This window comes from Lissotriton vulgaris, chromosome 1_1, assembly GCF_964263255.1.
Source record: "Lissotriton vulgaris chromosome 1_1, aLisVul1.2, whole genome shotgun sequence".
In the NCBI taxonomy this organism is placed as follows: Eukaryota; Metazoa; Chordata; class Amphibia; order Caudata; family Salamandridae; genus Lissotriton; species Lissotriton vulgaris.
The window spans coordinates 330,188,273-330,205,294 of record NC_141685.1 but is presented as its reverse complement, the minus strand read 5'-3'; the positions used below and the strand labels follow the sequence as shown (position 1 = coordinate 330,205,294).

The 17,022-nt window shown below is 45.2% G+C and overlaps 1 protein-coding gene across 1 annotated transcript in view; it reads left to right on the top strand.

The window, feature by feature from the left end:
* LOC147747134 (cytochrome P450 4B1-like) overlaps window positions 1–16,571 on the top strand; it is a 244,526-nt gene extending 227,955 nt beyond the window's left edge. The window contains exon 12 of the mRNA XM_086952391.1: window positions 15,113–16,571. Within this exon, the coding sequence (XP_086808517.1) occupies window positions 15,113–15,281 (169 nt within the window). The 3' untranslated portion in view covers window positions 15,282–16,571. The remainder of the gene's footprint in view (window positions 1–15,112) is intronic.
* The last annotated feature ends 451 nt before the right edge of the window (window positions 16,572–17,022 follow it).

Below are 17,022 nucleotides of genomic sequence, written 5' to 3'. Positions count from 1 at the left end.
CGTGTCTACCTATTATATCTATAAATAAATAAATATCTTGGGACTTGGAATCTTGGGTTTGAACTGTATTAGGTCTTGGGGTTCTAGAGAAGGAAGGAACAATCGTTGTGTAGAAGAGAAGAAATTATCGCTGTGGAAGGAGGCTGGGGCAGCTAGTTGTCTGTTACTCTGAATGAGAAAAAAACCTGTTAAGCAACTTTGTAGAGGTGGCGTTCCAATGAAGACAAATAAGCAACTTCCACCCAACTCAAAACATCACATTCTATACAGAATGTAGAACTCACTAACCAAAGAATTCTATAGTTATACTTTGCATGATAATCATTTGACATCTTGCCAATACATTACCACAAACTTGTTCAGGCACATTCTTTCAACATAACACTACCACTTCAAGGTTGAGGCAGCATTGGATCACATTTTGCTTCTGAATAAATATTCTGAAGCTGATAGGCCTCAGAGCTTTCTTTTTGATTTTATAATGTGCAGCCCAAAATACAATCACATAATTACAATATATTGGCAATGTGTACAAAATGTGGTTATAACAGACATAAAAAATGTAATTGAACAGTTGTTCAATATATGCATATGTACAGTGACAGTACTGATACCAAGGAACATAATCTAAAGTAGGTCACAAGTAGAAGTACATTTTAAACTGGAGACATTCCTGCTTTCTTTTTGAGGATTTCAACTGTCTTGCAGGCCGGTAAAAAGGTGTTCCTTACCTTGACTGCTTTAGTGCTCATTTCTTTCTGATATCATGAGGCGTTAATTTTCAGATTACAGTTTCTTAAACTAAAAACAGCTTGTGGAAGAGCACAGGCTTTCTGCTCCTTTCAGAATTTTGGAACCTTTTTTGGCAGTGACCATAATATGGAATTTTCCTCCCTAATGCCACAGAATGTTTAGATTCTATTGAAGACATCAAGGGGAAAAGTGTATAATTGAAACTCCTCTAAAACTTCAGGCAGAAAATAAAACCATAACACATAAATCCAACATGGATGTCAAAATTCATACAGAGACTACTGGAGAGTAAAATTCCAGTTGTTCTCTCACTATGAAAGAATCTCTGATCACCAGTCTACATGTCGGCCATCTTGTATATATTGAAACCCACACTCCCACATCTATTTCTTTGAAGAAAAGATAATTCACACTTAAGTAAACTTGTGAAATTAATGTGGAAAATGCTAACTGTTTGATAAACATGGCTGCACTAATCCTTTAGAGTGTTCACATGAAAGGCTAATATTAAGAATTGTATTAAGAGAGCGTGCACCATTGCCATATCATTTTACAAACAGGCTGACTTTAGTTGTGCTAACAAAAAGAACAGAAGTGCTGCCAAGAGGGAAACTTCCATTGTGATGTTTAGAAAGGTACTTGTTGTAAGCCACATTGCTTGGTTGTCTGACTGAGCAAAAACAAAATGTGGAAGGAACCATGTTTTTGATACAATTGTGTGACTTTTGGGTATGTCTCTTACCGAGGCATTGTTCATGCAGTAAGAAGGAGCTCGGCGACTATCTGTACCCTCTCTTTATTGAAAATAATTGGGGGGAAGTATAAAGAAACCTGAAGATTTTGAAAGATCAGGCATGAAGACTGGTTTCTTGGAGAGAATGTTAAAGACCTCCTATCCATCTCCAAATCTAAGAGCTTTGTTGCGGCAAATGGGGATAAAAAATGGCTTAGCATACAATAGTGAGAGAAAGTGCTAATTATTCAGCCAATATCATAATTGTTAGGCGGATGATAGTTTATATATAAAGGCTAGTGAGAAGTTAAACTCATTATTATGAAGGGAGTACAGATGTGTAATATAAGATGCTTTGGGTTTCTTATAATATATTGATTTATACTATGTCTGCTTAAATAATAATTACAGTTCTCAGCATTTTAATACACAAAGTTTCTGTACTGATTGCACTTAATAAATACAATTATTACCATCATCATAAACACAAATTGCTGTGTGTATCTGCCGCTTTCAGAGATCAGGTTAACAGACTGCACAACTACACATAATCCGTGAGATGAGAGTACCTCTGACTGAGCTGTCTGACTCATAACTGTCTAACTTTAGATTGGCCTAACTCATTATCAAGATGAAAGAGAAACCCATGCCTGTTTTACCTATCCCTGAAGATTGGGGAGAGGGAGGGGTCAAAAAGTAAGCACCTCTTCCGGCTAAGGATATTTATCCGGATATACCCCTCATTTAAGGGGTCCACAATAGTTCAACAAGTAAGAAAAGAACAAGCCAAGATTGATTGTTTGGGATAGATAATGATTGCCTTCTTGTGTTAAAATGCAATAACTTTAGTGACAGAGAGTCTCTATTCTATTACAGTAAACAAAAGCTAAATTATGACAGTTCATAGCTTTACTGTTACAGTACATGAAAAAAAGAGCCACTGGGTGTAGGACATGAACCCTTTTGACTAAAGTCCCTAAACATTTTGCTTTCTCCCTAGCCCTTTTTTCTGACATGGTGTTGCCAACTTAGATGCTTTGGACACTTTGCCAATGCTAAACAGTGTCAAAGTGCAAGTGCTCCCTGTATAAAGTGGTAATTGGTTTGTCTATGATTAGTATGTTTGTCTTACTAGTAAAGTCTCTAGTAAACATGCAGTATATGTGCCAGGGCTGGTAATGCAAATGCTACTAGTGGGCCTCCGGCACTAATTGTGCCACCCACACAAGTAGCCTTAAAAAGGGAATTCAGGCCTGCCATTGCAGTGCATGCGCGCAGTTTGTTAAGCTGCCATGTTGTTCTGATAAGTGCAACCACTAGCCAGACATTACCCTTCCCTTTCTATGCACATCAGACACCCCTATGGTAGGTCCAGGGTACCACCTGGGCAGAGTGCAGTGCAAGTGAAAGGTAGGAAATGTATCAAGGTGTGCACCATGTTCTGACAGTGAAATAATCTCCATTTCGTTTTTCACTGTTGAAAGGCCTTCTTGCCACTGGATAGAATGGGAAGGCAGTGTAATATGTTTTCCAGCCTATCTTCCCAAAGGCTTAAGAAGGAAAGGTGAAGTTTAGTATGCCTGAACTCACAATGTTATAACACATCTTTTTATGAAGGTGGTTTTTGCATTGTGTGTTTATAAGCCACTCTTTTAGAAGTGGCTGGGTTTTTGTGCTCTAACATTTCTGTGTGTCTCTGCCTGGTTGTGGATTGTCTGTCTGGATTTGAAAGCGATAGGATCTGGGGAATGTCTTGACCCAGGGGAGGAGGTGAGACAGCAACAGGCTGGCCTGCCTCTGGAGTGTAGGAGGAGGAGTAGCCCCTAGAGGTGAAAAGGCCTGGGTTGCTGCTATAAAACAATTGTCCCATCTCCTGCTGCGTGATTGAGAATCCAGACCCGCACTAATCAAAGGAAGAAGGTGTCACTGGCAGGGAGGCACCCAGAACTGGTTTGAACTGGGGTCATTGCCCCCTGAACAGAAAGACTTCAAAGCCATTGAGGGGTATAATTATGAGAGCTGAAGCCCCTGAACTTTGGAGAATGGCTTGATCAAGATGGAACAAGACTAGAGCTACTTTGTGGTCAAGAGGAACCTTTAGCAAGGAAGAAACAACTGAAGAGACTGAGGAAAGGACTGACCCTTGCTGTGTGTTTTGGGGCTGGCATGCAGTTTGCTGTTTTAACCAAGGAATGGCTAAAGGGACTTAGCTGTGTGCTGATTCCCCCTCCTTGAAAGGACTTTGCTGTGCTGTGTCCTGAAGTAACCTATCCCCAAGGGCCCAAGGTGACCTGATTCCCTGTTGTGGAAACACAGGAACACAAATGTTTCCAGGAGAGTCTCAGCGGTGCTGTGTGCTTGCTTGTTGCAGCCTGAGACCCTCGTAAGGTTTGCCTTGTCATTGTGTGCACGGCAATCCAAGTGAGTCTCATCGAAGCTGTGGGCGTGTGCTTTGTGCACTGTGAGACCTTTGTGAGGATTTGCCTTGTTATCATGTGCACCAGAGTCCAAGTGAGTCTCATCGACGCTGTGTGCTTCGTGTAACGTGAAACCTTCGTGAGGATTGCCTTGTGAGTCTCAGCGATGCTGTGCGCGTGATCTTCGTGCAGCCAGAGAACTTCACGTGAAGTGTCCAGCAATCGTGCACCCGAAGCTCAAGGAAGTCTCAGCGAGGCTGTGTGCGTGTGCCCTGTGGCAGCCGAGACCTTCGTAGCAGTAGTGGCCCGGAACGGAGGAGCTGAGCCGCTGGCCCGAGCCCGCCGTTGCCAATTCACAAAGATTACATTGGTGGCCCAGCCGCTGGGCGAGGAGAGGAGAGTGAGTTTACACCCCCCAGGTAACATTTGTTGAATCCTGGGGCTAGGTGCGGGCTCAGAGGGAGACACTCTCGGCCTCTCTCTCAATCCGGCAGCGTGATCCTCTGCTTTGGCTCGTATCGTGGCCCGTATTGCCATGGGGGTGGCAGTATCGGGGCCAGAGTGCGGAGCTGCACTTTTTGATAACACCATACCCGTGTTTGGGGCAACTGTTGAGAGGCTGACCGCAAGTCAGAAGAAGTGGAGGAGAGATCGTCTTTGGCACCATTATCGGGGCCAGAGTGTATTACGCATTATTCCATTTCTGCATAATGAAGTACCTGACTGTGGTATTACACATTGCATCATTTCTGTATAAGGGAGTACCTGATTAGAGTATTACACATTGCATTATTCCTGCATAACCAACTACCTGATTAGTGTATTACGAATTGTCTTATTTCTGCATAACGACGTACCTGGTGGTTGTATTACGCATTGCATTATTCTTATCTTGCAAAGTGCTTGATTGTTGCGTCACGCATTAGATTCTTTTTGCATTGCAGAGCGTCTGATTGCTGCGTTACGCCTTGCATTATTTTTACATTGCAAAAGTGCCTGATTCTAGCATTACGAACTGTATAACATGATATCAGGATTACAGGAGAATGTTTAGAAGAGCTCAGTAATATCGCCAGAACTTACAAGGGCTGGCTGGCCTAACAACCGGCCAGGAGAAATAGTACACAAACTCATATGTTTGATTTATATTGTGTGGTCTTATAGTATATCTTTTTATGTAAACTTTATTCTTGTTTTTATAAAACTTGTGCAGAGTCTATATGTGGTGTCATCATTGGGTTGCTGTGAGCATGGTTAAAAATAATTTACACATTTTTCTTGAAGATAAGCCTGTCTGCTCGTGCCAAGCTACCAAGTTGGTAAGCGGGGGCTATTTCAGAAGGTGTCCTTCATTTCCCTGACGTGGAAACAAAGGTCCCTGTTTGGCCTAAGGTACCTACCTCAGCCATCAATACACGAGGGCTTGAGGAGATTTAACCCCTTGCCTGTGGTCGGTCTTCCGCTCCTGTGCGGCACATTCCGATCGCGGGGGTGGTCGTGACGGCTCCCGGCTGTCATCAGCACACGAGCACTGTGTGCCATGACGGACGGGAGCCATCACCAGCATGCAAGGGGTTAAGGACCTGTGTGAGCTAAATCCCCACCAAATCTAATATCACACCAGAAAAGAGGCACAGTCTGAATTAAGAGGAGGTTAGTTAACTGTTTGAATATGCTCTGCCATGCAAGGCGGGGATTTCCCTTTTCAGGACGGTTCCACTCACACACCAGAGGTGTCATGCTTCATCACAGGGGTGCCTCCTCACACTAAAGACCTTGCATGGCAGAGCATATTCAAACAGTTGACTAACCTCCTCTTAATTCGGACCCCTACCTACCTCAGCCAACCAGGGATCCCGGGTCTAACACTGGGTTAAACAAATAAATGCCCTAAATGTTGATTCATATAACCAATCTGCTGTTTCCATTATGTCTTGCAAACTGCCCGTAGTTCTTAATGCACTGGACGCCGAGGCACCCTTAGAGGCATGAGCTTTAAAAATAGACAAATCAATGCTAATCTCTTCCATCACCCATCTAATTTACAAGGAATGCAGGGAAAACTGGATTGTAAGATTCTTAAAAAAATCAACAGCTGTTATTCTGAAGGAGATTTAAATGCAGCGGGTTGTGCTTCATAACACTATATACACTGTAGACATTTAACCATCACATCAACCTAACATAGTCACATAACAGGCAGCAGCCTTGCCGAGCGTCACAGATAGAGGGTTAGACTAATGCATTTCAGTGCTTCATCTTTGTCACACTGCAACTCTAGCCGCACATCTGAGAATCTCCAGATTCTGCTTGAGCCCTCTAACAAAAAACAGCTATATTTCTGCTCTCAGTCTCTAGAGTCATCAGAGACTGGGGCGAGGAGAGGCTGCTCTGGATTCAGGATGTGATCATGTTGCTGGTCGGGCCTGGGTATGCGGTGTCCCCTTAGTGTGTATGAATAATGATTGAATATAACAGCAAAAAAAATAATACACTTTTTTTTGTTTAGTTATTCCAGCATTTCTAATTTCAAGATAGCTGTAATTTCTTACGTTTAGTTTCCTGGACTGTAATGCACCTGTAATTTAACATCCCATTGGTACTACCTTTAGTGTTTTTACTGTTAAACCATTGAACAGAAGTATTTATTGTCTAACTGTATAAATCCATTTAAACCTTCTGCTGCTATTTTACCCTTGCATATTGCTACCTAATTTGCTGTAATCTATAACCCTTTTCCTGCATTCCCAAAGATTGAAAGAATATTTGATGTGCTGTTCATTGGTAGCTCTATAAGAGCTGCATGTGTAAATTCGGGGGGGGGGGCTTTTGTTATGAAATGACATTGCACTCCTCCCTTACTCTCTTCTTCCACTCCTTGAACAGAAGAAAAGACTGTGAAAAGCTACTCCCACCTAAATGGCCAGTCATGTGGCTAGGAGCAGTGGGTGATGGTGGTGAGGGGGTGGGTCGAGGCTGTGTGAGTACAAGCTGCATGTGCAAGGCCACTATCTGAGCTGGAAGCCGAGGGGTGAGTGCCTCCACAAATGGCCCATGTAAACCTGTCTCTGTAAATAAGAGAACCTGCATTTCCTCTCTGCAAAGACACTTAAAGTTATTGTTATGTATGAGCTGAGAGGTGAGAGGTACTCAACCCCTACTGGAAGTACAGCAGCAACAGCTCCAGTTCCCTATGGCTCCACCTTTACCACTGATACTTAAGTTGCTGTCAAAGTTCAGGTGAGTGTGACACTTTCAACAGCAGTTCAAACCAAACTACAAATACCAGACTACAATCTACTTTTTACTAAGTAAGACATCTAGGAAGCCCTAAAGGTAGTGTACATAATGCGACACTCGATCCATTACGAGAGCAGCTTTCCAGCCTTGTGAACACCTAGGGCAAAATAGTTGGGCCATGCTCAGTGGGATAGAAAAACACACAAAAAGGAGGGACATTTACAAGAGAATGACCAAATACAAGAAAGTACTTACAAATGACACTTGGAATAACAAATAGAAAGTAATGGGCAGGATGTAAGTCCACAGACTGTATACAACATGTCTAGAAAAGACGGCGCATGCGCTGTCTAGGTGAGACCTAAAAATGTGTACATCTAACTGAATAGAATATTTGGGTTTTAAAGGTGACCTAATGCAAATGTACTTTCAAGTGAGTAGAGCCAGAAAAGGTTTACTAACTGATTTGCTTGCCAGCGAAACCAGAACTGGCTGTCCTCTAAACATTAACAATCTAATATGATTTCCCGTACCAGCAAACCCAGACTGATCTGCATACGAGTAATTAGCTTATCTTGCATGAACCCAGGAATGACTGGTGACTGACAAGTCCTCCTGCAAAATGACCGGGGACATCCTTAGGTACTCCAGAACCCTCAATTCCACCAACTGAAGGTGACCCTATATTACCAGGTCATGCTGAGCTCCCCTCCTATTCTGAAGAAGATAAGGAAATGTTGGTACCAACCCTGTTAAACCAAAATCCAAATGTCTAATAGCTGTAGAAACCATGCAGAAGCTGGCTAAAATAGGGCTATTAGAACAAAAGTTACCTCACCTTTTTATGTTCTGAGCATTACTAAGGTGAGGATGAGGGAAGTGTAACTGAAGAGATCCTTATGTTTGAAGAAACTCTTCGACCTCCTTTGCTTCCAAATCCGACCTCCAGCTGGCAAACCACAAAAGCTTGCAATTGAGGTGAGTTGCACACAATCTATTTTTTATGGACCCCAGAGTGATTTATTGGACAGGGCACCAACAGTTCCACAGCTCATTTGCTCCTGACTTGAATGAAACTGGACCCCAGGTCCACTACTGTGTGGACAAACCCAGAAGATACTCCTGAAATAAGTGACTGTTGTCTGGGAAGAAATGCTCGCAGTCTATGAGATTCTCCAGCTCTGTGGAGCGTTTATATGCCTGGCCCATCTGAGCTCAAAAACATTGTTAGTTCTGATTTACACCAAAATTTTAACTGCAAAAGAACTAGCGAATTGCTCAGAGTAATTTATGATATGAACCCTCTTCTAGGAATAGGTCCTCGCATCGCACCCTCCAGCCCAATGTCCTGGAGTCTGCCTCCATGATGACCGCCACCACACCAACTTCTCTTTGATATTTTGATATTTATGGGTATTTGTAAAGCGCAGACGTTCGCTCCCAGGGGAGCATCATGGCGCTGAGCGAGCTACAGTGAATAACTGAAAAGTGGCATGTGGAGAGAGAATTTAGGCTAGATGGCAGCCAGTACAGAGGTGTCAGGTTGTTGGTACACCCATGTCTTGAGGAGTTTTCTGAAACTGTTCTCGTTTTCAACTAATCTAAGGTTTGCTGGAAGGTTGTTCCAGGCCCTGGCTGCCAGGACAGTGAAAGATTTCCCACCCGTAGTTTTATATTTGAATCTGGGGATCATGATAAGATTTGTCCCAGAGGATCTCAAGCAGCGTGGGGGATTGTAACGCATAAAGCGATTTGCCAAGTAGTGGTGCCCTGTGTTTTGTATGGATTTGAAAACAGTGAGGAGCATTTTAAAGAGGATTCTTTTGTGCAATGGTAACCAGTGCAGCGATTTTAGTGCTGCTGAAGCTGATGCCCTTCTGGGGAGTTTTAGGACCAGTCTTGCAGCTGCATGTTGTATGCTCTGCAGCTTACGGAGGGTTGACTTTTTCACTCCAGCCATTAATCCATTGCAGTAATCAAGTCGGGAGAGTATTAAGGCTACCGCGACTGATTTTCTAGCTGCAATGGGGAGGAAGCCAAAAAAAATTTTCAAGGATTTTATGAGTCCAAAACAGCGTCCAGCAGTAATCCTAACATGGTCATCAAAAGAAAGGGATGAATCGGGTCTCTCTATGGAAGTAGAGCGTAGAGCGCTTTCAGATGCTAAAGAGATCTGCAATGCTGGGGATTTTTCAAAACTATAGTCCTGGCCAAATATCAAAGGGAAGATGTGTCCAACTTTAACATTGTCCAAACCTTTTCCTTTATTATCATGAATTTGGAATGGAAAAGTAAATAGGGAAGCCATCACGTGTCTACACTAATACTCAAGTACGGAATAATCTGTGAAGGTATCAATCAATCAATCACTGCATTTCTAAAGTGCGCTACATACCCGTGAGGGTCTCAAGGTGCTGGGGGGCGCTACTGATTGAAGAGCCAGGTCTTGAGAAGTCTTCTGAAGGCCAGCAGGTCCTGAAGCTGTCGCAGGTTGGTAGGGAGAGCGTTCCAGGTCTTGGCGGCGAGGTAGGAGAAGGATCTGCTGCGGCGGTGGTTTTTCGGATACGAGGAACTGTGGCGAGGGCGAGGTTGGCTGAGCGGAGGCTTCGGGTGGGGATGTGGAAGCTGAGTCGGTTGTTGAGGTATGTAGGTCCGGTGTTGTCTAGTGCTTTGTGTGCATGGATGAGGAGCTTGAAGGTGATCCTCTTGTTGACGGGGAGCAAGTGCAGGCCTCCCAGGTGGGGTGTGATGTGGCTACGTCGGGGGACGTCGAGGATCAGACATGCCGAGGTGTTCTGGATTCGTTGTAGTCGTCTTAGGAACTTGATTGTGCCAAAAGAACTATCCCTCCCACACAAGCACTCTGCGACAATCTTGCATTGTTTTTTAAGGACAAAATTGAGGCCATTATCCAAAACTTGAGCACCTCTCCTTCACTTAGCCGTCAAACGGCCCCAAGGCTGATACTACTAACTACGATACGGTCAGCCCAGGGTGCCATCCCATGAACCGCCTGCGGGAATTCCCCCTCATTTCTGAGGCGGACTTCGACAGCTTGGCTTGCGGGATCTCTTCGGGTTCCCCGCTCGACCCTCTACCCCCTAAAACCTGGAAGGCTTTCGGAGAGGAACTCTTCTGCACTCTCTGCAGGATCTGCAATCAATCCCTGCGCTGCGGACTTGTTCCGGCTCCCTGGAAGCTGGCTCTCATTACTCCACTGCTGAAGAAACCCTCCTTGAACCCCGAGTGCTTACAGAACGATCGGCCAATCTCCCTGTTGCCATTCCCGGCGAAAATCGCCGAGCGCTGGGTGAGCTCTTGTCTCTGCAAACATCTGGAGCAGAATCACATCCTGGACGAAATACAATTTGGTTTTTGTCCGGCCCATGGCACTGAAACAGCGGTTCTCACTGCCATGGAGTATCTCCGTATGCGTGCAGACAGGGGCCAGGCAGTAGCCCTGATCCTGCTGGACCTGTCTTCAGCATTCGATACGGTCAATCACGTGATTCTGCTGAAGAGACTAAGGGAGGCCGGGGTTGACAGCACTGCCCTGCTCTGGTTTCACTGCTTCCTACGGGATAGGAAGCAAGCTGTTTCCCTTCCCCCGTATCAATCTGCCTTCTCCCCAGTATCCCATGGGGTGCCTCAAGGCTCGTCCATCAGCCCTATTTTATTTAACGTTTACCTCACACCTCTGATTACGTTAATAAAATCCCATCGGCTAAAAGCCATAAACTACGCTGATGACACTCAGCTCATCCTCTCTTGGGAGGGTGAAGAATCGATCCCTCTGGAATCGTTTCACGACTGTCTGAGAGATACAGCGGGTTGGCTGCACAAAAACTCCCTGCAATTTAACTCCTCCAAAACCGAGGTTCCGTTCTGTGCCGGAAGTCGGATCCCCCGCCTGTTCCCAGCCGAATTTTGGCCACCGGAAGCCCCGGAAAAGCCACAACCGGTCACCTCCGTCCGCAACCTTGGTGTCATGATGGACAACAAACTTAGCATGGAGACTCAGGTCGCGAAAACAGTGTCCACCTGCTCGGCCCTACTGCGCTACCTACGCAAGATCATGCCACTTCTCCCCTATCAGGCACGGGCGTTAATAGTCAGGTGTACCATTCTTAGTCGCCTTGACTATTGCAATGCGATGCTGCTTGAGGCCCCTGCTGTACTGCTAGACCGTCTCCAACGGCCGCTGCCAAACTGGCCCTTGGCTGGAATAGGAGATCCTCGGCCACAGCGGCACTGGCCGAGTTGCACTGGCTCCCTATGAAACAGCGAGTGGCTTTTAAATCACTCTGTCTTGTTTTTAAAGCACTGCACGGAGTCGGGCCCAGCTCCCTGCAAACCATGTTCACCTGGTACATCCCAACCAGAGCCCTCCGCTCCTCCACAGCCCGCCTGGTCACAGTACCAAGATTCAACAAAGTCAGGACCGGGGGAAGATCCTTCAAAGTTGCAGCCGCAAAACTTTGGAAGAGCTTGCCCCTTGACATTCGCCAAACAACCGAACTTCTTCCTTTCAGAAAGCGGATCAAAACCTGGCTTTTCCCTAAACATTAATTCTGGTTACCTCGCTCTGTTGCCCCCACTGTCTTCCACCTTAGGAGTTATTTGATAGCACCAGGATACCTGCAAGGTGACAGCTGCACTATATAAATGTTTTAAATAAATAAATAAATAAACTTGATTGTTTTTCCTGAGTAGAGGGCGTTCCCGTAGTCGAGTCTGCTGGTGATGAGGGCCTGGGTGACGGTTTTTCTCGTGTCGGGAGGAATCCACTTGAAAATCCTGCGGAGCATTCGGAGGGTGTTGAAGCAGGATGCAGAGACAGCGTTGACTTGCCTGGTCATGGAGAGGGTGGAGTCGAGGATGACCCCAGGTTGCTTGCGTGGTCTGTGGTTCCGGGGCTGTGCCTAGCGATGTGGGACACCAAGAGTCGTCCTAGGCTGATGGGGTGGGTCCGAGGATGAGGACCTCCGTCTTGTCTGAATTCAGCTTCAGTCTGCTGTCCTTCATCCAGTCGGCTACGGTCTTCATTCCTCTGTGGAGGTTGGCTTTGGCGGTGTGGGGGTCTTCAGTGAGGGATATGATCAGCTGAGTGTCGTCGGCGTAGGAGATGATGTTGAGGTTATGTTGACGTGCGACGTGGGCGAGCGGTGCCATGTAGATATTGAACAGCGTCAGGCTGAGGGAGGATCCCTGTGGGACGTCGCAGATGATCTCTGTGGTTTTTGAGCGGAAGGGTGGTAGGCGGACGCTCTGGGTTCTGCCGGAGAGAAAGGAGGTGGTCCATGCTAGGGCCTTCTCTTGGATTCCGGCATCATGGAGGCGTGCTGATAGGGTGAGGTGGCAGACTGTGTCGAAGGCAGCTGATAGGTCCAGGAGGATGAGGGCGGCTGTTTCTCCTTTGTACATAAGGATCCTGATGTCGTCAGTGGCGGCGATGAGGGCGGTCTCGGTGCTGTGGTTGCTGCGGAAACCGGATTGTGAAGGGTCCAGGAGGTTGTTGTCTTCGAGGTAGCGGGTTAGCAGTTTGTTGACAATCTTCTCTGTCACTTTTGCCGGGAACGGGAGCAGGGAGATGGGCCAGAAGTTCTTGAGGTCCTTGGGGTCCGCCTTGGGCTTCTTCAGAAGGGCGTTAATCTCGGCGTGCTTCCAGCTTTCCGGGAAGGTTGCTGGTTCGAAGGAACTGTTGATTGTTTTCCGGAGGTGGGGCTCGATGGTTGTGCTGGCTTTGTTGAAGACGTGGTGAGGGCAGGGGTCGGATGGGGATCCGGAGTGGATGGAGTTCATGGTTTTGCTGGTGACCAGGCGGTCAGGCGGCTGGTGCGGGTAGTGGTCGCGGGGGTGGTGGACTCGGTGATGGGTGCGGGGGTCTCGAGTTGAAGCAGTTGTGGATGTCGGTGATCTTGCAGTGAAAGAAGGTGGCCAGGGAGTCGCACAGGTCGTGTGATGGTGGGATGTCGTTGGTGTTGGAGCTGGGGTTGGAGAGTTCTTTCACGATGCTGAAGAGCTCTTTGGTGTTGTGTGCGGTATTAGAATCGTACGGACTCTGCCAAATGGAAGAAGCTTCTATAGAGTGGATCAACACTGTGATACCAAAAGGTATTTGAAGGGAACTCATCAAAACTCAAGGAATTGACTATGGTGCTACTTGACCATCTTATCAATTAACATGAAAGCCCTGTTCAAAGAAATCTCGTGAGGAGCTACATTAGGGGTTATTATATATTTTCCAATGAAATAGAGGAATGTTAATTTGGGACACTTCACAAATTTAACAATCTTGATGCCTTTGTTAGCAATTCACATGTGGTGTGTTCTTAACTGTAACCAGCACACTCTTTTCAAGTGAGTGATTTCAATAAAATCTATTTTGTCCAAAGTTATCTTCTAGTTATTGGAATTCAACTCATCGCTGTTCTTTTTTATGTTATCTCTCTACTCTTGACCCTTTAAGCAATCACATTAGGTGAGTTCAACTACCTTGCTGTGCAATTCTTGTGAACACTTGTGAACATTTAGGGGCAGATTTATGTTGCCTGATGCATCTCTGCAAATCGGCAGGGATGCGCCAGGAAAGATACAGCACGCAAGTTTATCCTTGCGCCACCCATGATGCGCCGCATTTACAATGCGGTGTACCATGGCGCAGGAATAAACAGATGCGTGTCGCATCTAGGGCGTGAAGTTGGCGCAGTGCTGAAGTTTTGTTGCGTGCGGCACGCAACTCCAGCACTATTCCAACTTTCCCTATCTCTAACGAGGTGCGTCAAGCCTTACGCCTGCTTCAAGCAGGCACAGGGTTTTGACGCATCAGGGTTGAGAAAGTGACTCAGTGAAATCTTGTAGATTTCACTGTGTCAATTTTCAGGGGTGTTCCTGCGACGGAACGCCTCCCACCTGCGTGGAAATGCCCACATGAGCCCTGACGCAGGTTTCATGTGGCGCCGGGCCTTACACCGTGACGCATCTCCATAGATGCATCACGATGTAAGTATGTCGCAACGTGGCGCAGGGTTTACGCCGCCGCTGCATCACAGAAGTGACGCAACGGCGGCGCAACAGTGTCGCAAGTCCAACATAAATCTGCCCTTAAATTTTCTGTTTTGTTTACACACTATCTAGTGGCGGGAAGCAGCAATCATAGCAGTAACTGTCTGCATACCTACTGCATTCGCCTACATTTGGTACATTACAATTTTGATGTTTCGTGGAAGATCAATTTAGTTCTAAGTACAGCTTGTAGCACTATGACCTGTATTACGAGTTGGTCAGGTCTTTCTGCCATCTCAGAATTTTTATCCAGCAAAAGGTCATGTCTGTTGATATTTACTGGGTGAAAGTCCTTGTAAATACTGGGATGTGCAGATTTTTATACAAAATGCACCAGAACTTGCATGTTGCAACATAGCTCATGTTCTACAGGGAACTCTTTATCGGGGTCTAAGACTCCTAAACCTTCCAAAATAGGTTCAAGAGATATGAGTAGAAAATTAAGTTTGTGGTAAAAGACTTGTTGGGCTGCCATTCACATAATAATAATTAACAAGTGCCTATGTAATAATGTCTTGTATTTGTCTATTTAAGTTGCTGTGCTTTACCTTCCCTAGGTCTATGCTTGTTGTGTGTTGGTGTTATTTTTCATACATTAGAGTACATTTATACATTCACTGATCTAAAGTGCCATCTGAAAAGTAACAATTCTCTGGAAAAGAGTACATTGAAATTTCCTACTGATCCTTTCGTTACCAAAATGATGAAGTGATGATCAAGTGCCCATCTTTGTCAAGATTTTATTTTTTTATTATTACTGATTTCCTTGAAAAACTACAGTTTATAAGGCAGCTGAAAACAAATCACAATATGCCACAATTCTTTTTAGGATTGTCTGCCAACAACACAGTAGATATGTTTCTTGATTAAAAGGATAATATTGTTTTTTCTTTTAATTTCCCAGGAACTGCATTGGACAGAACTTTGCCATGAACGAGATGAAAGTAGCCCTGGCCTTGACGCTGCTCCGGTTTGAAATTCTGCCTGACGAATCCAAGCCTCCCAGTATAATACCTCAAATAGTCCTCCGGTCTAAGAATGGCATCCATGTTTTTTTGAAGAAAATTGACTGAAGCTTTGCCTACCAGTCATCATCACTACTACCTCTTCAATTTCTTGAGCCTTGTCATCAATATAATTGAATAAAATGCTAATTTCTTTATTCATCATATGCGTTCTCACAAAAGATTCCACATCGCTGATTCCCAGCCATCCTCCAATCCCCGCTCTGGTTGGAATAATATGTTCATAATGCTGCCCCACTGATTGTGAGCAAGCTACTATTTGAAACTTCATAATCAGACATTTTCTTATGGATTGTTAATGTTATAAAGCACACTGTTACCAGGAGGTGTCCTGCCGCTAGTGCCAAATAATCCAAAAACAGAAGGAGGGGCTTAGTTGCTGAATAGCCACGCACATCCTTTCTGAATGTGGACAGGCCGGGAGCAGAATGAATGGAGAGGGCAGCTCATTCCTTGTCTTAGCTGTGCCAATGACCACCCCCACTTCGATTTTTTAAAACTAGTAACAATCAAGGTTCTTGTGGAAGAACCCTCTCCTCTTGATATGGACAGTTAACATGTTGCCTTGTAGGTTTTTCAATACTTCTTTGACTTCACACTGTTATGTACCCGAGTTAGGCCCATGTACCTTAGCTAAACATTTTCTTACATTGTCCTCTTTTCTGCACAATAGAATTATTGTTGTGACCTTTTGCACATAGTCTTGTGCGGGACTATGTTAGATTAGTTTCTCTGAGACTGCTTCGCTTATATATCAGACTTCACCCAACATTATCACGAAGCCTCAAACACCAAGTACAAAGCCTTTACACATGATGAACAAATGTATTTCTATCTTCATCCACATGGCGACAGGGCTATCTACATATCCATAACAATGGTAACCTGTGTGCAGATTGCAAGGATGCTTTTTCTTTTAATTGAAGAAGCATTTCCGGGGGTTGGCAGAGGAGGCACTTCAGCGGACACCGAGGGTCCCTGCATGCGGTGGCTTTGCAGAACAGCTGCCTGACATCTCCATGAGGGGTGTCCAATTCATGAGCAACACTGAGTCCTACATCTCTCCCACCAGGTAATGTGGTTGGATATTCCCATGGGGAGATTCTTGGCTCTACACCCATATACGCTCTAGACATTTCATAGTAGGAATACGCCTGATTACTACCTTGTATTATATGCCTGCATATATTCACTGTCTTAGCACCATGGTGAAACTATATCTGCTATTTACTCTGTTGGTGCTTGTAATCACTTTTATATGCTTCTGTACACTGATTATCGCATCACATGTATTTTACACAAAAATACCCTTTTTCCAATAAATATATTAAAAACGTCCCATTGTGTATTTTCTGTATATTTCTCTGAGAATAAGAGTGCACGAGTGACCGGGCGGAAGGCTTCGGATCTATTACCACGATCCCTGAGGGCTCAGGCCTGTCATGTTCAGTGGTTGCCAGAAAGTATTTGCTCCCTGTCTAGGTTAGGGGGCTTATGGTGGCACTGTGAACTAGATGGTTTCTAGTCCAACATATCCTGTGGGGTTGCTTGGAATCAGTCTAGGCACGTCACCCTAAGTTTATCTTGTCCACAAATGTGCAGGTTGTATGGATTTGTGGGAACTACACACCAACACAGGCTGAAAATATTAAAACGCCGCCCTAGGGAGTTCTGTGAGAAGAAATGTTGCGGTGGCTTACACCCAGTCATTTTGAAGAAGCCTCATTTACCCATATACACCATGTGCTAACCCAGGCACTGTGCCCAACCCACTGCAGGCAGCCAACCC